The following is a 26397-nucleotide window of genomic DNA, read 5'->3' on the forward strand; positions in this document are numbered from 1 at the left end:
AAGATATAGTCCATGGGGGAGTGGATGGTGAGAGGAGCCATGAGGAGCCATATGGCCCATCGTTTCTGGTGGAGCCAGAAAGAGGATACATGGCGGAGCGCTTGTATTTACACACTCAGATATAGTGATGGGCAAAGAGGCTTGAACCAAGGTATCCTTTGTGCTGGGTGGAGCTGATGACCTGAAGACACTGGGCAGGTCCTCAATGTCAATCGAAGCTGCAGAGGGGTTGAAGGACAGCAAGGCAAGTGGGGCTGAGGAACTGGTTGATTAAGGAGGTGGGAGGAGGCGGCTGAGTAGGCAAACACGGGGATCACTGGAGAAACGGGAACACTGGGAAAACTGGGGATAACCTTGCTAAACCAGTCTAAAAGATCCTCTTCTAACATGTCCTTAAGTTCCTCAAAATATCCATTGGAAGCCATTTCAAAATCACACACAGCAATGGGAGTGTAGAAACTTGGGGAAGCCAAATGGTCGGGGTCATTAAAAGAAGAGCCATAAACCCCCCTCCACTCCTTTTGTCCTGGTTTCTTGATACCATCATCAAAAGGCCAGAGCCAAACCTGGCTCCAGGGGTGCCTAGATTTAGGTTGGTTCTTCTCCTGAAAGTGTTGATAACCCTTTTGTTTCTCCGTGGGATATTTACGACTCCTAAGCTTCAAAGCAGAGGTGAGAAGTCTCTCTGTTTTGTCTCACCTGGAACTTAACATCTGAGGCTATCCAGAGAAACTTCTCTGACAAATAGGAACTTATGTGATTAAACTGTCCTTTTCTATAAATATATCTAAATATCTAGGTTATATCTTGTATTCGTACATCCGAATGAATCGTGACTTGATGCAATTCAAACCTGGCATATTTGATATCTAAATGTTTGTCTTTACAATTCCTCATTGTTTATATATATTGAATATTTATATATATATATATTGTTTATACCATAGAACACTCTATACTCATTATGTTATAATTTGGACTGGTATTTTGTAAAGTTGCTAGGAGGTCATAAAGATGCAAATGAGCTGTTGAGTGGACAAGAACCTCTTCCCTGCTCAACTCTGATTGGTCGATTCAAACACAGGTGGGCATGCCCTCTTATGAAGTTAAATAACGAGCCTGCCCTGAAAACGTAAGCTTGGCCTTTTTTCTCTATACCTGCCCTCATCAGAAACTGGTTCGTGGCGTCTCTTCGAAGACTGCCCTTTTCCCCCACTGGGGAGAAAGAAGGAACAATGGACTTCTGCTCCCTCGCACACCTTGATGAGCCATGACGCCCGGAAATTTTCAGCAGGACCACTTTCAGAAACCTCTAGAACATTTCAATCTCTACACGCACATATGGATATTGGTCCAGCACAGAGCTTGCAAGTATCCGATTCTATACGTAGAATAGCTGCGTTAAGTTTGTACCTCTTTGTTTAAGATGATTTTTTTATTGGTGTTCAGAAATTGCTGCCATGCTCTCACTCACTCACTCTCTCTCCGCGCTCCCTAGCACGTTTATGTTTAATGTTTCATGTATTTGTTCGTGTTTATGCGATCGTCATTATGTTTACCATGTATAGTAGAGTTTAGTAGACAACTATATATTCATTTGTGGTGGGTTTTCTGTGCTCACGCTCACATACTTGGTCCCTTTAACTGTGTTTGATTTACGCTACCTTTGCTCTAAATCCTGTTTGGTAAAGTCACGTTACTTATGGCCATGAGATAACGTAAAGTGTCGCTGGACGAATGCATTCAAATATTGTTATACTTTACATTACTAATCAGATATTGTAAAATATGTATATTTAATAATGATTATTATACGTATTTTCCTTTGAGCTAAACTAATTCCTTGACTGAAATTGATGTTTTAAACAACTAATTTCATGGATATGATCTTGATAGATCTGGTGGAGAATCATATTTGGTAAGCTTAGCTCATCATTATTTTAACATGCAGCTAAAACCTCTACAGGAGTGTGGGCAGGGTTTTCCTTCCAGCCCCCGAGCTGCACAAGCACTCCCTCGGCAATCCATGGTGTTGCCGACTCATGCACCAGGTCAGACTCATGTTAGGAAATGGGTTCTTGGGCGATGGCTACCTTTCTCCTCTTTTCTGGTTCACTCATATCCATCGCAGCAGGTCGGTCTCCACTGTCTGTGGTGGGCTGGAGCAGAATCTCTGTCAGATCACTCGTTGTTGGATAGCTGGTTTCTGGTGGCGCTGAGGTTGATTTTGAAAACATCAAAATCAATAAGTAATAGGCTATTTTCTACCCTGGTTTTGAGGCCAGCTGGAGAAACGCTTGGTTTTTAAGGGCGGGCCGCATAGAAGACTTGGAAGTAAACGCTCACTGCTATGATTGGATAGCAGCTTCCGTAGTTGACTTAGTTGGAGCCTTCTGTGAATTTGGTTAGACATGTAACGTTACGTAACATGATTTTACTCAAATTTACGGACTTATTTCCCGGATGTAATGGCAAGGCTTTGTGTATAGTTTGTATAGCCTATAGTTGTATGGTGTTTAGTGATATATGACCGTACATGTCAGCATTTAAGACCCACGAACCAGACAGAAGATCACAGCGATCGCGGGTCTCAAATGTTTTCATGATAAATAAACAAACGGTAGACTCCCAGCCAAAACGACAGTGTTGGCAGATATGGATATGACCCAGCACCAGAAATAATATCAAAACACTTCAAAACAGCCTCTGTTATTCGCAAACGGTGGATAAAACCATAAAAAATGATATATGAGCCCGCCAAATCACAGAGATGCCGATTACAATTATTACAAATGACTAGAGGTCCCCAGGTAATACTATCAGGGCAAATCAAGCAATCTCTAACAAAGCAATAGTGACGCATAGTACAAATATGTTTTACTCACATAAGATTGCTGCGCAATTCCTATCGGATCCAATATTGACGGCACAGCACTGCTTTTTAAGTTTAGTCTCTCCGCAAAGACTTGTTCAAGGAATCCGGGTTGAAATGAAGTGAACTGTTTTCCCCATGTGAGCTGGAACATCTTTAAAAATGAACGTCAACCACGCATTCCTACTGTTGGAATCCGAAGGAAGGTTATGCAGCGACTGTGTTCTTCCACAACCAGGCACTGCACAATATTTTGCAATTTTTAACGGCATGATGCTTACACTTGCTCTATCTGGTTCCGTGCAGCTTGTGTTCAGTACTGTCATGCGCGAACTAGTGGGCAGGGCTCGAGAAGTAGGTGTTGATATTCTTCTGTGGAGGTGGTGTTCAACCTCTCTATGTAGATAGGTGCATTCCAGGACCTGCCGTTCGCTGAGCCTCGTGTCAATAACAGTTGTTATTTCAGTAATAAGGGCGTTTTCAGGTCTGACACTTAAAGGATGTTCGCTTGAATACGATTCCCTCTTATATAACAAAAACTCAGGTTAAAATTGTGGTCCTAGTTCACTGCACCTTTAATATAGTATAATAATATTTTAGTCATTTTTACTACATAGGATTAAATAGGAAATTAATATTTTATGCTTATTTTACCCATATTGTCTTCTCTCCTGTGCAGCTGCTTCCTGAAACAGAAGGTCACCAAAGAGACACATCACACACAATTAGATTTATTAAATACATACAGATATTGTCTTATGAATTTTTTGTCGGTAATAACTATAAAGTAATAATTTTATTACAAAAAAGTATTTTTCCCAAAAATATTACTCTTAATCTCTCTTGATCTGAATACCTTATACTTATTCTGTGAAGAAATCTCTGCAATTGGCAAAGTTATTCCAGGGGTCAAGAAAGATTGCCAGTAGTATAATGCAGAATGGCTGTCTATCTATGAATGTGTCCCCCTCCAGCCTACATATAACAGACATTATAGTCACATGTGCTTGTCTTCCAACTTCTCTATCACCAGAAGGCACCATCCTTAAATACGGACTACTATGTGCAGTCTATTATCATTTGCATTTTTATTGTTTACTGCTTCTAAGTTGAATGGACATTATCTGTTTTGATTGTTAGTTTCTACTTAGGAATCGGGGTTTGCCTCCTCCTGGTAAATGCTGTTACTTCTTTCACCACAAAAATGTAAAAATGAATCCTACTTAAACTAATATTTTTGTGTGTGCCTGTGTACAAAACATTTAAGCATACATCTTTAGATAAAATGTTTTGAAGATCATGAGAAACATTTCAATTATTTGATGAACTAATTACAGGTATATTTTACAATTTGGTTATATATTACTATAGTACTATAGTTATTTTGATTAATATTAGTAGTATAATCATATACCTTGTGTCAAAAGGTTGATTGATTTATGACCCCACCTGTCAAAGGTCTGTCAACCAGTCACTCAAATGGTGACTTTTATGGCCTGTCAATCTTGTTGACACTTATGTTTTATGGCTGTTGTTGGGGGCTCCTCTGTCCCCCACCCTTACTTCAGTGGGGATAACTACCAACATGCCCCCCTCATCACTCCCTAATCAAAAAATTTAGTTTTTCAGGCTGTTTGATTTTACTATAGGCTATTTGTGAAAGATGGTTGTGTTTGTAAATTAGAGAGAGATAGAATACATTTATGTGGGTTTTTCTTCTAAGAGTGTGTTGTTTCCTTTTTGTTGTTTCGTTTTATGCCTTTTATCATGCAAATGAGTGAACTGAGACTTGAGGTTTGCAATCTTATCAAAGTGTGACTGCCCCCCTACTATCCCAGGCAAGTCATTTTGACCAGTCAATCAAAGTAGGCTGGGTTTTTATGATCTGTCAGTCTTGTTTGACAGTTTATATTTTATGGCTGTGTTGTTGTACCCCCTGTAATTGTCTGTCTATCCCCTGGCCTGACAACCTACACTCTAAGAAGAAAAGGTTCAAAAATGAACCTTTTGAGGTTCCTGGAGATTGCAACTGTGGGAGAACCTTAAAGGTTCATTTTTTAACATTTTAAAAAGCTTCCAATTGGAACCCTCTCTTAAAGGTGCATTAAAGAACCAGCAGAGTTCCTTTTGGAACCCCTTTTAGTCACCATTTCAGTAGTATTATTATGTTGGCTTGACAGAGCCAACATAATGATCTTGTATCTAAGCTTATTATTATTCTTCTGATCCCAAAAATTTCTGACTGCTACTCCTCCTAGAGCTTTCAAACTACATCCACCAAACTTTCCACAAACCTTCAAACTGGTCTGACTTGAGATGCTATATCTTTTCTAACTGATCCGGGTTCTGGTTTTCGAAAACCGGACTCACAAAACCATCTAATTTCCCATAGACTTAACATTGCGACAAACTTTGACGGCTCATAACTCAAAGCGAGGATGTCATAGAAACTTGCGAGTTACCACGTTTGAAGAAGCTGGCAGGCTCTGTAAGAACTTACCTCACAATGGGTGTAAGTTGTACCACTGGGGTGTAAGAGCCCCCCAAAATTCCCCATTGACTTATAATGTGACAGGAAACATGCCCATATAAGGCGTCATAACTGTCCCATGTTGAAAACCTTCGCAGTACAACCACTTAGAGACAAGGGGGTGGGCTCATTTTACTCAGGCAACCAATCAGTATCCCAGGAACTTCCTTAAGCTACGAAGCCACGCCCATAGCAACCATTTACAGCAACCTAGCAACCGCTCCCATAGACTCCCATTATAAAAAGTCCAGATGGATATCTTTGCAACACAGTGTCGTAGAGACAAGGGGGTGGGCTCATTTGGCTCAGGCAACCAATCAGTATCCCTGAAAATTCATTAAGCTATGAAGCCACGCCCATAGCAACCAAACATGTTAACTTAGCAACCATTCAACAAGACCTATAACTCTACATCAGAACATCATAGAGAGATGGGGTTGGTTTGTTTCACTTGGGACTTGAAGCAACATCAATTGGTTTCTACTAAGCCACGCCCATATCAACCAAACAGGTTAGCCTAGCAACCGTTTAAAATAGCTATATCTCTGCATCAGAACAACGTAGAGACATGGGGGTTGGTTGGTTTAACTCATAGCTTAGAGTATCATCAAATGGCAGATGCTAAGCCACCCCCATAGCAAACAAACAGGTTAGCCTAGCAACCGTTTAGCAATACCTATATCTCTGCATCAGAACATCGTAGAGACATGGGGGTTGGTTCGTTTAACTCATAGCTTGGAGTATCATCAAATGGCAGATGCAAAGCCATGCCCATAGCAACCAAACAGGTTAGCCTAGCAACCGTTTAACAATACCTATATCTCTGCATCAGAACATCGTACAGACACGGGGGTTGGTTTGTTTCACTCATAGCTTAGAGTATCATCAACTGGCAGAGCCACGCCCATAGCAACCAAACAGGTTAGCCTAGCAACCGTTGTGCAATACCTATATCTCTGCATCAGAACATCGTAGAGACACGGGGGTTGGTTCGTTTAATTTATAGCTTAGAGTATCATCAAATGGCAGATGCTAAGCCATGCCCATAGCAACCAAACAGGTTAGCCTAGCAACCGTTTAACAATACCTATATCTCTGCATCAGAACATCGTACAGACACGGGGGTTGGTTTGTTTCACTCATAGCTTAGAGTATCATCAACTAGCAGAGCCACGCCCATAGCAACCAAACAGGTTAGCCTAGCAACCGTTGTGCAATACCTATATCTCTGCATCAGAACATCGTAGAGACACAGGGGTTGGTTTGTTTCACTCATAGCTTAGAGTATCATCAACTGGCAAATGTTTAGCCACGCCCATAGCAACCAAACAGGTTATCCTAGCAACCGTTTAGCAATACCTATATCTCTGCATCAGAACATCGTAGAGACACGGGGGTTGGTTCGTTTAATTTATAGCTTAGAGTATCATCAAATGGCAGATGCTAAGCCATGCCCATAGCAACCAAACAGGTTAGCCTAGCAACCGTTTAACAATACCTATATCTCTGCATCAGAACATCGTAGAGACACAGGGGTTGGTTTGTTTCACTCATAGCTTAGAGTATCATCAACTGGCAAATGCTAAGCCACACCCATAGCAACCATATAGATTAGCCTAGCAACTGTTTAGTAATACCTATATCTCTGAATCAGAACATCGTACAGACATGGGGGTTGGTTTGTTTCACTTGGGACTTGAAGCATCACTAATTGGCTTCTGCTAAGCCACGCCCATTTGGACCAAACAGGCTAGCCTAGCAACCGTTTAACAATACCTATATCTCTGCATCAGAACAACGTAGAGACACGGGGGTTGGTTCGTTTCACTCATAGCTTAGAGTATCATCAACTGGCAAAAGCTAAGCCACGCCCATAGCAACCAAACATGATAGCTTAGCAACCGTTTAGCAAAACCTATATCTCCGCAACAGAATATCTTGGAGACACAGGAGTTGGTTTGTTACACTCATAGCTTAGAAGATCATCAATTGGCATATACCAAGCCACGCCCATAGCAACCAAACAGGTTAGCATAGCAACCGTTTAGCAATACCTATATCTCTGGATCAGAACATCGTAGAGACATGGGGGTTGGTTCGTTTCACTCATGGCTTGGAGTATCATACTAGCAACATGCTAATTATGCAAACAAACATGCTAATCGTGTTAGCATCATGCTAGTTAACATGCTTACAGTGTAAACATCATGCTTGAAAAATGCGAATCACGTTAGCATTATGCTAGCAAACATGCTAATCTTGTTAGCATTAGGCTAGCAACATGCTAAATGCGTTAGCATAATGCTAGCAAACATGCTAATTATGCTAGTATCATGCTAATCGTGTAAGCATCTTGCTAGTAACATGCTAATCATGTTACCAAACATGCTATTCATGCTAGCGAACATGCTATTCATGCTAAAAACATACTAAGCCCGGTTTTTACACACTGGGGTCACATTATTTTTTCCATCATGTTCGAAAAAGTTTAACAATAAAACCTTTCAAACTATTTCAAACTCTTCAGGACAGGCTTTTTCAAGCCAACATAAAGTTTGTAGTCGAACTTTACTATCTAGTTATTATTCTTCTTCTGCTCCCCAAAATTTCTGACTGCTACTCCTCCTAGAGCTTTCAATCTACATCCACCAAACTTTCCTCAAACCTTCAGTCTGGTCTGACTTGAGTTGCTATATCTTTTCTAACTGATCCGGGTTCTGGTTTTTGAAAACCGGACTCTCAAAACCACCTAATTTCCCATAGACTTAACATTGCGACAAACTTTGACGGCTCATAACTCAAAGTGAGGATGTCTTAGAAAGTTGCGAGTTACCACGTTTGAAGAAGCTGGCAGGCTCTGTAAGAACTTACCTCGCAATGTGGTGTAAGAGCCCCCCAAAATTCCCCATTGACTTATAATGGGACAGGAAACATGCCCATATAAGGCGTTATAACTGTCCCGTGTTGAATAACTTTGCAGTACAATCACTTAGAGACAAAGGGGTGGGCTCATTTTACTCAGGCAACCAATCTTTGTCACATGATCATCGTGAAGCTATTAAGCCACGCCCATAGCAACCATTTACAGCAACCTAGCAACCGCTCCCATAGACTCACATTATAAAAAGTCCATATGGATATCTTTGCAACACAGTGTCGTAGAGACAAGGCGGTGGGCTCATTTGACTCAGGCAACCAATCAGTGTAACAGGATCATCATGAAGCTATTAAGCCACGACCATAGCAACCATTTACAGCAACCTAGCAACCGCTCCCATAGACTCCCATTATAAAAAGTCCAGATGGATATCTTTGCAACACAGTGTCGCAGAGACAAGGGGGGGTGGGCTCATTTTATTCAGGCAACCAATCAGTATCCCTGAAACGTCATCAAGCTACGAAGCCACGCCCATAGCAACAAAACATGTTAACTTAGCAACCTTTTAAGAAGACCTATAACTCTGCATCAGATCATCGTAGAGACATGGGGGTTGGTTTGTTTCACTCATAGCTTAGAGTATCATCAACTGACAGATGCTAAGCCACGCACATAGCAACCAAACAGGTTAGCCTAGCAACCGTTTAGCAATACCTATATCTTTGCATTAGAACATCGTCGAGACAAGGGGGTTGGTTCGTTTCACTCATAGCTTAGAGTATCATCAACTGACAGATGCTAAGCCACGCCCATAGCAACCAAACAGGTTAGCCTAGCAACCGTTTAGCAATACCTATATCTCTGCATCAGAACTTCGTAGAGACATGGGGGTTGGTTCGTTTCACTCATAGCTTAGAGTATCATCAACTGGCAGATGCTAAGCCACGCCCATAGCAACCAAACAGGTTTGCCTAGTAACCATTTAGCAATACCTATATCTCTGCATCAGAACATCATAGAGACACGGGAGTTGGTTCATTTCAGTCATAGCTTAGAGTATCATCAAATAGCAGATGCTAAGCCACGCCATCTATCTATCCATCCATCCATCCATCTACCTAGACCTACCTACATGCCTTTCCATCCATCCATCCATCTGCCTATCTATCTATCTATACATCTATCCATCCATCCATCAGTCCATCCATCCATCATCTACCTACCTGCCTGCCTAACTAACTATCTTTCAATCCATCCATCCACCCACCTACCTATCTATCCATCGAGCAAAACCTAATAAGTTCTAATAAGAAACTTAATAAACCACATACATTTTGCCTGGTTGTGGTCTCTCTCCCTCTCCCTCTCCCTCTCCCTCAAGCCAACATAAAGTTTGTTCATAAACTTTAACCTCATCTAGTTATTATTATTATATTACACGTTATACTATAACAACATTTCATAACACATGACAACACCATGATTCTCCATTAAATATTTATTGCGTACATGCAAAAACTTAACAGATAAAACACAAAATGACAATACATTTTATTTAACATCTGATTGTGATGTGTATAACATTAACAAAGTAAAATAATTATGAAATAAAGCACGCCCACCTCACTGCATGAATGTATTTAAACAAACAAAAATGCCCATTTTAATCTGTAATATGTGATCATGATTACTGACCATAATATTCCAAACCCTCCTGACTGTCTTTCCTTAGCTTTTTGACTAGTGTTTTTGTTTGTAAGTGAACGGTGAATTTGTCAGTCAGGAACATTCTTCCTAACATCAGCCATAAACAGAGAGAAAGTCCATTAACTGATGTATGCAGTGCAGAGCTGTGTAAATCCCTGTTGTATGATCCTTCAGTACTGCAGGGTGACAGGACCACAGTCTGTTTTTTGAAAAAGTGCAATAATAAGTAACACAAATACAACACTAAAAAAACAATAAAAAAAAATTAGAAATTACATTTTGCCCATCAGCTGCCACATTGCACTGATGTAGGCTTCACTGACACCTGAGAGAAAGAAAAACAGACAAATTAATAAACTAACAATTAACTTTACAGCTAAAATTACAGAGTTGAAGATGTTAGGGCTTAATGATACAGTATCTCACACAGTAGATCACAGTAGAGGAGTATGTATCATCAGTAAACATCAAAATGCCACAGCCTGAGGTAATGATAAGGATCATTCACTCATGTTCATATTGCTGTTATTGTGTATTGCCCAAAGATTTGGACACATTTTATTTTCATGTGTTAGCATCATTGTTTCCAGAAATATAATAAATACACATACCAAAACCAAAAAATCATATCACCCCAATCCTCAAGTCCTAACAACGGCTTCCAGTTACATTTGGAATTGATTTTAAGCTGTATTATGTGTATCAATCACTCAATGGCCTAGAAGCTAAATACATTGCAGATATGCTTATTGAATATAAAACTAACAGAGTTCTCAGATAGGCTCAAGGTTGATTGAAATAGCAAGGGTTCCCTCGAAACAAGGCAAGTCAGCGCTTAGCCATTATACTTCCAGAAAATGTTCTCCAACATTATCCATTTACTACATAAGAACTGTGCTGCTTCACAACAACTGCACTTTTATCTCACCCTTCTTTTCCTTTCGGTTGTTATTCTTTTTAGTACGTGTTTCAAAATAAACTTTTTCCTTTTTATTACATTCTTAAGTGTTTGTGATTTTAACTCATTTACTTTTTTAAAGAACTCATTCAATATCGTTTTTCTTTGTGAATCATATCTACATAACGCACTTGAATTACCCTTGTGTATGACATGCGCTAAATAAACGTTGCCTTGCAATGCCCAAACGTGAGAAATCGTTGATGGCATAAATTATAGACAAATGAAATCAGAGATATACATTTTGTAGAGTATGACTCAAGAATTCCTCAAACGAGAATTAAACAATAATTAAATGCATTTTTTATCATCCGTTGCAATATTGGTAAAAAATTGAAATATTATGTTTGTGAAAATAGTCCCAAATTATTGTAACGATGATACTGAGGCAGAGTTAGAATCCATGTGCATTAGTTTATTAGATGAGTAGCATAAACAGAGTTGAGTAGACAGGCAAAGGGTCAATACCAAGATGACTGTCTCACATCTCATCTCAACCTTATTTATATAGCGCTTTTTACAATTTTCATTGTTACAAAGCAGCTGTACACGAGACATATTGACTAAGCAAAACAATTAAAGTTGTACCTGTAAAAACAAGAAGGTGAAAACACAGCAGACACACCCACATTAAAAAAAAAAAAAAAAAAAAAACTCTACACACAATATGCACATGTACTAACACACGCACGCGAAAAAAACCTCAGGAGAACCCAGGCCCAACCAGGGGATTCCAGTTCCCCTCTGGCAAAAGCTGCTGCCTCTGCACAAGCTCCACAGAGCTTGCACAACAAGGCTAAATAAAAATAAATAAACTTACTAATAAGGTAAATTATAGTTTTAAGATTATCATTAATAATCTAATAGCATTTGAAATTTTGTGGTGAAGACGTGTCAGGTGACCGCGTCCTTCTTCATCCAGCTCTATCATCTCAGCTCTTGTCAGGTCGCCGCTTCCCATTCTCCGCTCTACCATCAGGTCTGGCCATGAACTGCATCCTGCTCACTGTGGTAACCTTGGAACAATGAGACAAGACTGGCTGAGAGTAGAGTACAACTGTCCGACGTACAACAAACATGAGGTTAATCCAAAGGCGATTAAGCAGGCAAGTGAGTCAAATCCAGAAATATCAGTCCAACCATGCAACCAAAACAAAGGGGTAATCCAGGTAATCAGAGAATAGATATCCAGGCAGAATCATACACACAAAACAGGCAGAGAATACAGGGATACGCTTGGTAAGGCAGATATACTGGCAATACTTCGCAATGAGATCCATGTGGTCTCAGACTAAATAGTCACCAAACAGGAAGTGAATGCAGAGGCGGCAGAGGGGTGGAATGGAGTCAGTAATCGGGAGACAGCTCCCTCTGCTGGCTGGGCGTTACAGAATCCCACTCCCTATGAGCGACTCCTGGAGCTCGACGTGGACGTCCTCGTGCTCGTGGTGCTGGGCAATCGGGTCTAGCTCGATGAAAGTCCTCGATAAGGGAAGGGTCCAGAATATCGCGGGTGTTCACCCATGAGCTCTCCTCGGGTCCATAACCCTCACAGTCTACCAAATATTGGATCTGACCCCCTCTTCGTCTCGAGTCCAGCAACTCTTTCACCTGATAGGCAGGGGCCCTGTCTATATCTAATGGTGGTGGTGGTTCTGGGGCTTCATGGCCGGGGTCAGCATCCAGGTGCAGGGCTCTAGAGTGCGACCAATTTGGTCGCACATGCAACCTAATTTCGCAATGGTGCGACTAAAAAAATTCTGAGGTCGCACCAGTGCGACCAGCCGTTGGAGGGAAAAAAAGTCTCTGCGAAAGTCTCCCTGTGGTTCAACAACAGACACATTACTCCCATATCGTGGTCTAAACCAATCAGAGATAGTGAAGGGCGGACCCCCCTCTGATTGGCCGTGGTCCAGATATTCCTGTACATGCGTGTACGTTTGAAAATGCTGTGCTGCAGTCGGACAGAGAGGCGAGTAGCCTAGCCCCGTCAGATAAACAGAGTGGATGTAGCCGCGGATGATGAGAGAAGATGAAAAGAACGATTGACAACTTTTTCGTTAAGAATGTTAAGATAAGACCTGATCCGTCCGAAAATCATAACCAATGCTCTGACATGCTAGACTGCGACTAAATGGTCTTATTTTGCGACAAATTTTCCTGCCAGTGCGATAAGTTTTTCTTAATGGTCACACCGGTGCGACTGTCAAACTGATCAATATATAATTTTTGCGTATTATAAATTTAATGCGCAGAAATGTTATATTGCGCAAGCTGCGCATTCAGTCACTCATTTTCGTCTCCCCTCCTTAAACCATTTAATTATCTATCAGTGCCCCCGCCCCAAAGACGTAATTCGCGGGTTATGGTTAAGAGGCGAAGGACCGAAAGAGCAGACGAGTGAAGCGCTCAATCTTACAACTTAAATAAATATGCAGAATACAAGAATTTCCCCTGCTAAGGTACAAAACAGCAAAGATAACGAAATGTGTTGCAAGTATTGTATGCATGTGAAGCTAATGCAGGAAACACGTGTTTAAACTTGAAGCACTGAACTATTGTATAAAGATCTCTAACAATACTGCAAAGCATACAAAACGTTATACATCACGCTAAATACAATTTATTTGTGAGTCGCTATTGATAGAAGCCAAACGTGTATCAATGCAGCTTTCAGGAAGAATAATCACTAAAAGCCTCCAGGTCACGCGGGTTGTTTGAGATATGCGCGCGCCCAGAGAGTCAGAGCACAAAATACTAAACGGAGTTCTCTTTCACACATTCTTACTTTGAAACGGACATATTAACACAAAATAACCTAAAAATTCCCATATTAACAAGAAACCTTGTAAAGGTATTCAGTTTGTTTCGTGACCAAACAGTTTGGAAACAAAACACGTGTTCCAGTATATTGCGCGAGCTCTTAAAGGGGCAGCAGCATAATAAAAATCTCTGTTTATAATGTTCATCAAACAACAACGGACGGGCCCAAAAACACTCACTGATATTAAAGGAATTGTGTTCTCTTATAGGAGTCGTTCACAACAAATAAAGGAAGAAAGTAGCTTTAAGAAAGATGTGCTTTAAATATGGTAAAGTGTTGAAAGAGTTTACATATACAATAAAAATAATTCAATCATAAACAATGATTTGTATTAATTTCTAATTGATTTATTAATGTGTTAAACACATTTTAATGACGTTTTAGTGATTCTTTTTTCTTACCTCACCCCACGACTGGTGCTATCAAATTAAGGGCTGGTGCCACCAACTGAATAACTGGGTAGCACCAGTGCCACCTCTCTCAAGTGTTAGTTTAGAGCCCTGCTTTCTTGTAGAATTGTGCTTCAAATAAAGAACTTTATGTTGACCAGATTGTTAGTTAATCATTTACAAGTCAATATTGCTTATATGGACAGCGATTTATAAAAAAAAGTGAACTTGTAAAACTGCGGTGTTAAATGCGATGCGGTCGAAAATTTGGGTGCACCTAACTTTTGTGTTAGGTGCCGCTCTTAATGTTCCTGGCATCTTTTTGACGGATTTGTAGTGTTTTTTTTAATCTAACTATGGTCTGTTTCACTTGCATGGCGATCTCCATGAACCCCATGATGTGGGTTCACAGCAACAGCTTCCAAATGCAAACACCACATGTAGAATCAACTCCAGACCTTTAACATGCTTCATTTATGACAAAATTATTTAAGGAAAAGCCCATACATGTGAATAAAACAGCTTTTTATTCAACTGTTCTATTACTTTTGGTCCCTTGAAAAAGGGGGGCGCTTCATATTAAAGAGCTGTAATTCCTAAATCCTTTAGCTAATCTGGATGTGAATACACTCTAAATAAAGCTGAGAGTGTGCATTTAAGACAATATCTATTATAAAACTGTAACTCGAAAACATATTGATACACAGCTAAAATAAAAAAAAATGTGCCTCTGTCCAAATATTTATGGCCCTAAATGTACAAAGCCTTTACAATGTTCTGCCGTACCATCAAATTTATTCGGGAGAGCAAAGCTTACCGTTTTGGGGTTAGGTGGTGGAAGGGAGCGGAGGTAGTGCGTCATGTGTTCGTTGATTGCTTGAAGCTTGATTAGTTGTTCCTGGTAATTCTGTAGCATTTCACATTGATATGCAAGTGTTGCTTGTAGACTTGAAACTTCCGCTGGATTCATAGTAGACGAAGTATTCTGTAACGATGACGCTAAGGCAGAGTTAGAATCCATGTGCGGCAGTTTATTAGATGAGTAGCATAAACAGACTTGAGTAGACAGGCAAAGGGTCAATACCAAGATGGGTCCGACGTACAACAAACATGAGGTTAATCCAAAGGCAAAGGTGATTAAGCAGGCAGTTAGTCAAATCCAGAAATATCAGTCCAACCATGCAACCAAAACAAAGGGGTAATCAGAGAATAGATATCCAGGCAGAATCATACACACAAAACAGGCAGAGAATACAGGGATACACTTGGTAAGGCAGTGATACCGGCAATACTTCGCAATGAGATCCCATGTGGTCTCAGACTAAATAGTCACCAAACAGGAAGTGAATGCAGAGGCAGCAGAGGGGTGGAATGGAGTCAGTACTCGGGTGACAGCTCGCTCTGCTGGCTGGGCATTACAATTATAAAAACTGAAGATAGACCTATATGTTACAACTGCAAAAGATTACCAAAAGAGTGACAAGTGTTTTAAATCTACTTACTACTAAGATGTACTACTTAAAAGTAAATTGCACATGTGGTATGTAAGGACCGTAACATTTCTAAATATCGCTTCAAAACAACTTTTTGTGTATTTTTTAAGATTGGGACATCAGCAAATTCATAAACAGATAAAATCAGACACAAAACCAAAACTATCAATGCCACCAAAGAGCAAAACAACAAGCATAGCGGCAAAATCTTTTATATCACTATTGTGTGTCAGCAAATCATTAACCCTTCACAAATCATTGTCACGGTTCAATGTGTAGGCGATTCTTCAAAGGAACACTAAAAATTACTATTAGACATATTTTAATATGGAAGAGATTGTGCTAAAATTTTATGATTTTGGATAAATCAAAAAAAAAATTGTGCTTGGTTAATGAAACAGCAATTTTATGGTATAACTAGTTCTGTTTGAGGAATTAATTTACAGTTTACCAATTTTAAATCTAAACGGCGGCATGAAAAATGCACACTGCATTGGAAGAATTGAAATGCATTCGTTTTCATTAGTTTCTGGAATCAGGACAAAATAAATATATTTCCTTTATTTGCTGTTATAAATGGCATAAAAACTGCTTATAGAGACTACTAGGTCTGAAAGTTTAGATCTGAATCAAACTGTTAAAACATTTAACCATTTGTTTACCACTTACAAATAAATACCATTAAAATAATGTAAAACGGAAACACTTACTGTTTAGACTTCTTGGGTTTCTTTACTATCAGATGTACAGCACGAAATAACGGCGATGAAGAGGTTTGAAACTAAAAAGAAACAGTTACTATAGTTTCAGTTTGTTGCAAGCTCATGAGTTAAGCTGTGAAAAGGGGATGTGGGTGTGTTTGAGTCCCCCAAAAAACTCTTCAACCTATTACCATAAACACATCCTTAGCTACAACTCTTTTAACAGAAGCTACATTTAAAACCCTACCGTTGTAATGCGAAGAAGTTATTTGACTATTCTACATCTTTTAAAGAATACGGTAATCAATCTTGAATTTTGAAATGAGTGCTAAACAATTATATTATAACCTAGGGTTAGAAATAAACTAGGGGATAGTACTTTCCTTCTTGTAGATCTTGAGATATCATCTGAAACTTAACATTTATTAAATAAAACAGTATACTGTGACAATTGAATATGAAGATATTGACTAGTCTTTTTTTTGTTATTCCAGGTTTTAAAAGTTTAACCCTAAACTAGATGTAGTACATGTTTGATTTTTTTAAGCTAAAATTATCAAAAAAGAGTCACTAACACAATTTACACAAACATTAAAGATTTTCTGTCACACCAGATCGTAGACATACAGACATCTCCAGAAAATCAGTCAGGATGGAAACCCAAACCATTTTTTTGGTTCATTGTCTTAAGACTATACCATTTGTTAGAAACGCACCCCTTAGAGGTGCTAACAAAAAACAATCCCCCATTCCTCCATGACCAGGAAGAACATGTCAGGGCATGTCGTTGAATAAAAAAAGATATAGTTTATGCCACAATGACAAAATGCTGACCCAAACACTTTAATTATTTATCAGATAAAAATCTTAAACCTGGAACCAACTTACTCTTAGATGAAACATCACATAAACATTTAATTTATTTAATACAGCCCCAGCAGACAGGTTTCACACTGTAATGTGAGAACAGTAGGTTGTCAGGCCAGGGGATAGATAGACAACTACAGGGGGTACAACCACACAGTCATAAAATATAATCTGTCAAACGAGACTGACAGATCATAAAAAACCCAGCCTAATTTGATTGACTGGTCAAAATGACTTGCCTGGGATAGTAGGGGGACAGTCACACTTTGATAAGATTGCAAACCTCAAGTCTCAATTCACTCATTTGCATGATAAAAGCCATAAAACAAGGAAAAAACACACTCAAAAACCCCACATAAATATTTATTTTATCTCTCTCTAATTTACAAACACAACCGTCTTTCACAAATAGCCTATAGCAAAATCAAACAGGCTGAAAAACACACTTTTTTGATTAGGGAGTGATGAGGGGGGTATGTAGTTACTCCCACTGAAGGAAGGGTGGGGGACAGAGGAGCCCCAACAACAGCCATAAAACATAAGTGTCAACAAGATTGACAGGCAATAAACCATTTGAGTGACTGGTTGACAGATCTTTGACAGGTGGGGTCATAAATCAATCAAACTTTTGAGACGGTATATGATTATACTACTAATATTGCATCTCAAAATTATTTTTTATCAAGTACCTTCGGGTTTCTCTGGGTGTTTTGCAAATATTTAACCAAATAAAACGATTAAAGAGTTGACTAGCTTCGACAGGGCAGTGTTGAATTATTTAAAAAATGAAGTGTCATTTCCTGTTAATTGGCAGTTTTGGAAATACAGGGCTTCAGTCTGACAGCAACGATGTCGCTGTATTACTGGATGATCATCTAATGATATCTAATGATCTCTCCAAAATATATTTATTACACTTGAATATTGTATGATCCTTAAAAACACATTCTTTATTGCCAGTATCTGATGAAAAGAAGAAAAACTGTTCATCCACAATTTAGTATTTCATACACTCATATAATCTTTTGTATACAGTTTATTTGTAATATTAAAAAAATCTATTCTTCAACTTTTAAAGCACTTTATGGCAAGTTACTAAAACATGCAAAACAAATATGTTACATAAAAAATAAGTACTTTCAAGAGAGTGCACTGAATAAAAAAACAAGCAAAGAAAGATACTGTAGATAGCCAACAAATGACAAATACAAAGAAATTAAAAACGTTTAGGCACAGGAAATTTTAAAATGAAAAATGATCTTGACCTAAATTAAATGAACCCAAGTATATATTCAGTCAATGATGCATTTTTATCTGTATAATGTAAAAATATGTAGTCTCTCTGAACATGTAATACAAAGAGTAATGCATCTAATGCATAATGTTTTATTTGAAATCTTTTTTTTAATAAACTCTGCAAAGGGGCTGCAAAAACTACATGTAAAGTCCCAAGTCAATTTCTCATTTGAGGTGAATTTCAAAATACTAAAGGAGCAGTTCACCAAAGTGGCTGTTCCTGGTATGATATCCAAGGCTTCAAGGTAGCCCTAGCCTCTAATGTCTTCATGCAAATGATAGATGCAATGGAAGGAGTAAAGTCTCAGTGAGGATCTATAAGCAACATAAAAAAAACAATGAACCAACAAAATTAAACAAGCCAACAAAACAGTAAATGAAGGGAAACAAAAACATTCTATGTATCAAACATACATGCATATGCTACAGAAATACTATAACAGAGAAGTATGCATATTCAGTATTTACCTGAATGTCTGAGGATGTGAGCTGCTGTTGAGCATCATTTATCTCGTGATCGAAGACCAAATGCGCAGCATCGTTAAGTTCACCTCTATTAATTGGTGACCTCTGTCAAAAAATGTGACATGGGACAAAAAAATATTATCTGGGTCCAGAAAAGTCTACAGCATATACAAAGCAAATACAACCGCAGAGACCACTCCACTTTTGCCTTTAATCAGGAGTGGCAATTCCAGTCCAGTGTCTGTTGAATATAAAAATAAATAAAAAAACTGTTACTGTGACAAAGTTACCCAACAGCAATGTGAAAGACTGCAAAGATGCCCATTTCAACTTTCTGCAAATAAAATTGTTTATTTAGAATTTGGAAGAAATGTTGTCACTAGTCCACCGAATTAAAAAAAAAGATTTTACTTAAACATGTACATATAAATAAACAATAGGAAAATAATTTTGGAGTGGTCTCTTAATTTTTTCAGCAGCTGTATATACTATTCACATAACTACGAAAGAGGCAGCAATATTTGAATAAACCACAGCGTCCTCCTACCACAGAAGAACAGTGCAAGATAAATAAGAGACAACATCAGTGTTGTCTTTAAAAATTAAGATGCAATATATTAGAATTTTGTTCAACTTACAAGTACTAAAATTCATCCAGATCTGTTCAGATGTTATGAGTGTGGAATGGATCAGACATCTGAGACATCTCAAATCTTCACTGGACAATACACCACTGGAGGACTGACAGTGAATCTTGGCCTTGGCATTCAGGAGCAGTAAGTTTTGCAAGGACTTGGGATATGTATTGGACTTTCATAACAGTAAACCCAGCTGATAAAAATGCGGCTTCTTATACTAGCAGTTCTTCTTTAGAGTTAATGTTTATGTGTATTGATTTCTGGACATTCTTGAAATTGCTGCCTAACAGTCTAGAGTCAACTTGAAAATTTCTTGTCAAGCTAGTTATATCTTCTGGTACATTAACCTGAAACACCCTCTCCCCTTCTAAAATAAGACGTAGAAATGAATGCTATATGAAATATCAAATAAAATCTTGTCAGTATTGGGTGAAAAATATCTTAAATTAGATAACAACGATTAGAGCTAAGCGACTAGTTTAAAGATTGTAGGCATCCAAACTATATGAAAATAAAAACGTAACTGTTTACAGATAACGGTACTTGTAGTTTTTGCAATGCATATAAAAAATGCAGGGCAAAATAAAAGCACTCTTTTAATGTCTAATTCATTTCTATGTAATATGTAAGTGTAGTGAGCTGATATAAAGGACCCTGTGTGACAGGTCCATTGTGGGGTCAACTTAAAATCTGCGGCTGTAAGTAGAGGAAGTGTAGGAGGATGATGAAAAGTTCATGTTGAATCCAGAACCTGTAGCATCAACGCTTCCTCTTCTTGAACCAGACCTAGAGCCTGTCCTGGACCCAGACCGAGAGCCAGAGGCAGATGCAGCACCACTGACGTTATAGGGACTGTAGAGACCTTTACTGGACATTGATGAAGCTTCAAGAAGCCTAAGGCCATATCCCTCCTCAACCATGCTTCTGTCCATGGCATCTTTGTAGGAAATCTTTAGTTTGGTTTTAGGACATGTAAGGTATTTGTTGTAAGCACTCACATCTCTTAGCTTTTGGGCTGTACGACCATCAATTGAACCTTTTCGAATTGCCTCCTCTAGAGACATTCGTCCTGAAGCTTCTGGCTCGATAAGGCCACCAGTGAGATACTGCACCTCCAGGAATCGCTGTCCTGCTTCATAATAAAGCCAGCCTTTTTTGAGGGCCTGTGCAGCAGACATTTTGACTTTAGTCCGAGGATCCTCAAATCCATTGAAAGCTTTCTGGGCTAGGTTGAGTCTATCAACCATTATCTTATCCACAAGCCCTTTCTCTGTTGCTTCGCCAACTGTGAATTTCTCTCCAGTAGATGGGTCTAATATACCACCGGTGCAAGCCTGTGCCTCTAAAAGTCTCTGGCCAGTTATAGAATCCACTAAGCCCCTATGCATGGCTTCAGTGATTGAAACTTTTTCTAGACTGTCTGTATCAAGAATTCCAGCCACAGGACCAGTCTCCTCTGTTGGATCATTCCATATAGTTGCAGGAGTTTTAATTGAAGGTATGGGGCTCATTGGATAAGAGGCGGTAGATCCAAAGGAGGAGGATCGGGAACGGAAACCTCCCATGTTCCCACATAACATATCAGCAAATTCTGTGATTGAAAGAGTGCCAGAGCGGTATTGGTCAATTGCAGTACGATCAATAAGGCCTCTTGCAATAGCATCCTCAATGTCATACTGTCGACCCGACCTTCTGTCAATTAATATGGACTTCTCTACCCCATCTGATGATGTCATTGTAATTTCTTCCCATTCACATTCTTGTTCTGAAAGTTCAAGATATGTCTGATGGTCAATTAGACCTTTGTGGTAGGCTTCATACACGGACATCTCTTTGCCTGAATCAGGATCTACGATGACAACTCTGCGTTTACGAACTGAGGATTTGGAAGAAGTCTTTCTCTCATGTTTCTTTTCCTTTAGAAGAAGGAGCACAAGACCTGTATCCGGGTCTATAATACACCTCTCCATCAGTTGCAGGTAAGTGAGATTTTCTTCTGTGTTTGGGTCAAAGAACCCCTTGGTGTCATCTGATGGGTCACTGAGGATCTCATTCATCTCCTCATCGAAGAAACCTCGGTTGTAGGCCACTTCGACTGGCAAGCGGTGACTCTGCTCAGGATCAATGATTCCACCAGTGGCAATCTGAGCTTCCAGAAGACGAATTCCATGGTCTCTTAAAATAAGGCCCTTTTTCATAGCTTGGAAAAGTGAGATTGTTTTGCCTGTATAAGGATCTCTGTAGCCAGTCACAGCTCTCTCAGCTGACAGGAGCTTGTCTTTGAACTCTGGACCCACAATTCCCATCTTAATGGCTTCATTGACAGATAACTTGAGGTTCTTAATAGGGTCAATGATATAACCTGTGGCTGCTTGAGCTTCAAGCAATTCAAAAGCAGTACCTGGCCTTATCATGTTCTTTTTCATGGCTTGGTAGATGGATAGACGGTCTTTGGTGGACTCCACATAAACACCGGCAATAGAACTTGAACCCTGCAGATAATTCCGCAATTTACTGCTCAGCTCATCCATTGATAACAGTCCCTCATTAAGTTCAGTGACTGTTTGTTCATCAATGACTTTGGAGAGGAGCAACTCCTCTATTGTAATGTCCTTTCGGATACCTTTGAACAACAACCTTCTGTCTGCTAAAGACAACAAATAGAGCCCATTTTGGTCAACCTTGCATCTTTTGAGAAGCTGAGCATATGACACTTTATCATCAGTTAATGGGTCGACATATCCTTTAACCTCATCTGCCATCTTTTCAGTTGTCTCTTTGTTAATGTATCCACGTTGTGTGGCGATGTCTGTTGGTAGATGAAAGTGAAATTCTGGATCAATAATTCCACCTGTAGCTGTTTGAGCTTCAAGTAGCCTTAGGGCATAGTCCTCTAGGACAAGTTCTTTTTTCATCGCCTGGAATAGGGAGATGACCTTGCCACTATATGGATCCTTATAGCCGGTGACTGCTCTCTCTGCAGACAAAAGCTTGTCGTGAATTTCTGGCCCAACCACACCCTTGCGCACTGCCTCATCTACTGTAAGCATCTCATTCCTGATGGGATCAATGACGAATCCAGTAGATGCTTGAGCCTCTAAGAGACCGACTGCAGTGTCTGGCTTCAAGAATCCTCTCTTCATAGCTTCATAAATGCTGATCTTGGAATTGGAATCAGTCACCACACCAGCAACACTACCAGTACCATACAAATACTGTTTAACACTCTCCATCTCAATTACATCGTGCATAGTCTTTTTCTCCTTCTTAAACAAGTTGTAGGTCTCAAGGTCAATAATGCGGGCATTATAGAGATCTTCAATGGTGATTTGGCGTCGTCTTGTGCTGTTGCTCTGAATGCCTCCACCTACAACAACTTCCTTCTGCTCTATAATTTCAATGATAATGATTATCATCCGTTCTTTTGTTATTTTGCCAGAACGATATTCCTCTAGAAGCTGAGTCCTTTGCTCCTCAGGCAGCAGATTAGAATTCATAACATCCCATAGAGACATAGAACCCTGGCCTTCAATGGGTAGATCAATCTGAGTAGTGGACAAATCACTTTGGGTTTGTTCTTCACTGTAAAGGTAAGTTTTCTCCACAACTGTTGGGGCCTGTGGTTTAGAGAGTTTCAACAGATTTAATCCTGTTTCAGGGTCTGTCATACACTTGTCTTTCAATACTTTGTAAGATATGTTCTCATCACTGGCAGGATCAGAGAAGTACTTGCTTTCAGTAATGCTGGCTAGCTGTTTGCTAAAATATCCCCTCTGGATTGCAATATCAATAGGAACACGGTGACTGTTTACTGGATCAATAATTCCACCTGCTGCCAATTGTGCCTCCAAGAGTGGCATGGCGTGTTCTTTTAGGATAAGTTCTTTCTCCATGGCTTGGTGTAGGGAGATCTTATTGCCTGTAAATGGGTCTTTATAGCCAGTGATGGCTTTTTCAGCAGAGAGAAGTTTCTCATGAAGCTCAGGACCAACAAGCCCCGCTTTAACAGCATCATCAACACTGAGAAACTCATTTCTCAAAGGATCCACAATGAAACCTGTGGCAGCTTGAGCTTCAAGCAAGGCAATTCCTGTGTTCTGTCTGAGGAATTTCTTTTTCATTGCTTGGTAGATGCTAACTTTCTCTTGTGCAGGTTCAAGGTAAACTCCAGCAATGCTTTCAGAGCCTTGGAGATATTTGTGGATCAAACTGTTTTTACTGACCTCCTCTGGAGTTTTTTTGCCTTGTTCCAACAAATCATATGTGAATTTGTCAATGATTTTGGAGTCAAACAACGACTTTGCTAGAACGGGGGCCCTGAGACCTTTAAAGCACTTCTCTTCTGGGTTCCTGTTCTCTTTCACATTTATAATTTCAATTAAAATCTTTGTGATCTTTTCAATTGTAATTTTACCGGATCTGTATTGCCTCATTAGGTCAAGCCTCTGCTCCTCTGTAAGATAGTTAGAGTTGATGAGCTCCCATATGGTTACTTTTTTCCCTTTGAAAGGTCCACTCTGAACCTCAACAGTTGACTGAGTCATTGCATCTCTGGTTTGGGCCTCAGTGTACTTCAGCTCTTCCTTGGCATTAATGGCTTGCTCAGACAGAGGCAGAAGCTGAAGTCGAGTCTTTTTGTCCGTAATACATCTTTTAATAAGCTGCAGATAAGTCACATCTTCCTGTGTGTTTGGATCAAAGTATCCTTTAACATCATCAGTTAGACTGGTCAAAGACTTGTGAGTTGCATCATCAAAACAACCCCTTATGCAGGCAATGTCATGAGGAATACGATGACTTTGAACTGGATCAATAATGCCTCCTGTTGCCAGCTGTGCATCAAGAAGTCGAATACCCCGATCTTTCATGATCAGATATTTTTTCATTGCTTCAAACAGAGAAATTGTTTTTCCAGTGTATGGATCTTTGTAGCCTGTGACAGCTCTCTCAGCAGACAGAAGTTTTTCATGAAGCTCTGGGCCGACGACACCTGCTTTGACAGCTTCATCTACTGTATGTTTTTGATTTTTAACAGGATCAACAATGTATCCTGTGGCAGCCTGTGCTTCTAAAAGATTAAGAGCGAGCTCAGATCTCATCATGTTCTTCTTCATTGCATTATAAAAAGACATTGTTTGTTTCGTGGAATCAATAATTACTCCTGCAATGCAGTCTGTGCCCTTCAAGGCTTTCTGCACATTCTCCATTTCAGACACTTCCTTTACACAGAGTTGTCCCCTTTGCAATTTGTTGTAGAGGTCTTTGTCAATAACTTTGGATTCAAGTAGTTTTGAGGCAGGAACAGGTGCTCTCAGGCCTTCAAAGGCAAGTTCATTCTTTTTCTCTTTTTCTGCTGCCACAGTTAGAACTATTTTGATGATTTTTTCAACTGTAATCTTTCCTGTTTTGTATTGACGGATAAGATCTTTTTTCTGGTCATCCGTGAAGTACTCAGAGTTTATTATTTCCCATATGGTAACAGTCTTTCCTTTAAATATTCCAAATGGTATGGATACAGTTGTCTTGTCAAAAACATCCTTTGTTTCCTCATCATTGCATGTTCTGGCATTTAAGGCAGCCTCCTCTGAGATGGGCAGAAGAAGGAATCCTGTTTCTGGATCTGTTATGCATCTTTCCATTAGCTTTTGGTATGTAGTATTTTCTTGGGTATTTGGATCATAGAATCCCTTTAAATCATCTGAGGGATTCTGTAGGATTTTATTGGTGGCTGCGTCTAGCTGACCCTGCTTACAAGCTATTTCAGTTGGCACACGGTGACTGTTGACTGGATCGATAATGCCACCTGATGCTATCTGAGCTTCCAGCAATCTAATGGCATGATCCTGCCCAATGAGACCCTTCTTCATTGCTTCAAAGAGTGAGATCTTTGCTTCTGTGTATGGATCCTTGTAACCAGTAACAGCTCTCTCTGCAGACAGCATTTTGTTGTGAATTTCAGGACCAATGAGACCCTCTTTTACTGCTTCGTTGACAGATAGTTTCTTGTTTTTCACTGGGTCAATTATGTAACCAGAGGCTGCCTGTGCCTCCAGGAGCACTAGACCTGTCCCAGGAGCAATCTTCTTGTCCTTGATGGCTTGATAGAAAGGCATCTTGTTATTTGGATGAACAAGTAGGCCACTAATGCAATCCTTGCCCTTGAGAATTGTTCTAAGTTGGTCTGTCTTGCTGAGTTCTTGCACTGTGGTTTCACCCCTCTGAAGCTTATCATAATCCACTTTGCTTAGAAGTCCTATGTCAAAAAGTCTGCTTGCAGGCACCTTCTCGCGGATGCCATCAAAAGCTAATGCAGGGAAACTGTCAACCTCCACACAAATACTTTGTCCATTCAGGACTCTTTTGCTTTCTGTCACCTCAGTGACTTTTTGAGCAACCTCCAGCTGCTGAAGTTTCTCACGCAGTTGCTGGTTCTCCTCAGCAAGCATCCTCTCTCGTTCAAGCTTTTTTCTCTCAAGTTCTTGCATTTCTTTTTGCTTGTTGAGCATCTCTTGTTCAGCCTCTTTTTGTTTATTTAGAGCAGCATCCAGAGTGGCCTTCAGTTTCATTTTTTCATCCTCCATCTGTTTTCTCTGACGTTCCTGCTCGTCTTTTAAGGCTTTTGCTTTTCTGATCTCCTCTTCAAATTGGTTCTCTAACTTATTTTTTTCTTCCTCAATTTGTTTTTCTTTTTTCAACAGCATGTCCTTTTCTGACATGAATGTCTGCTGTAGAATTGTTTTCTCCTGTTTAATTTGCTCTTGCTGAGCATTTGCTATCTA

General features: G+C 39.6%; 2 protein-coding genes across 14 annotated transcripts in view; both read right to left on the reverse strand.

The window, feature by feature from the left end:
* The window catches only part of macf1b (microtubule actin crosslinking factor 1b), a 96263-nt gene extending 79982 nt beyond the window's left edge, over positions 1-16281 (reverse strand). The window contains exons 1-3 of one of the 7 annotated variants that reach the window (XM_057341189.1): positions 15243-16281; positions 14976-15143; positions 3527-3558 (exon numbers count right to left, since the gene is read on the reverse strand). In XM_057341189.1, the coding sequence (XP_057197172.1) occupies positions 3527-3558; positions 14976-15128 (185 nt within the window). In that variant the 5' untranslated portion in view covers positions 15129-15143; positions 15243-16281. Of the gene's footprint in view, positions 1-2885; positions 3446-3526; positions 3559-10263; positions 10313-14975 lie in introns of those variants that run through there. The other 6 variants (XM_057341186.1, XM_057341187.1, XM_057341190.1 and 3 more) reach the window with 6 other exon arrangements.
* A 1285-nt stretch (positions 16282-17566) lies between these two features.
* Positions 17567-26397, reverse strand: part of plecb (plectin b) — a 197232-nt gene continuing 188401 nt past the window's right edge. For 6 of the 7 annotated variants that reach the window (XM_057341180.1, XM_057341176.1, XM_057341179.1 and 3 more), the window contains exons 32-34: positions 19619-26394; positions 18984-19085; positions 17567-18830 (exon numbers count right to left, since the gene is read on the reverse strand). In XM_057341180.1, the coding sequence (XP_057197163.1) occupies positions 20302-26394 (6093 nt within the window). In that variant the 3' untranslated portion in view covers positions 17567-18830; positions 18984-19085; positions 19619-20301. Of the gene's footprint in view, positions 18831-18983; positions 19222-19618; positions 26395-26397 lie in introns of all 7 variants that reach the window. The other variant, XM_057341175.1, reaches the window with a different exon arrangement.

Source organism: Triplophysa rosa, linkage group LG8 (genome assembly GCF_024868665.1).
Source record: "Triplophysa rosa linkage group LG8, Trosa_1v2, whole genome shotgun sequence".
NCBI lineage: Eukaryota > Metazoa > Chordata > Actinopteri > Cypriniformes > Nemacheilidae > Triplophysa > Triplophysa rosa.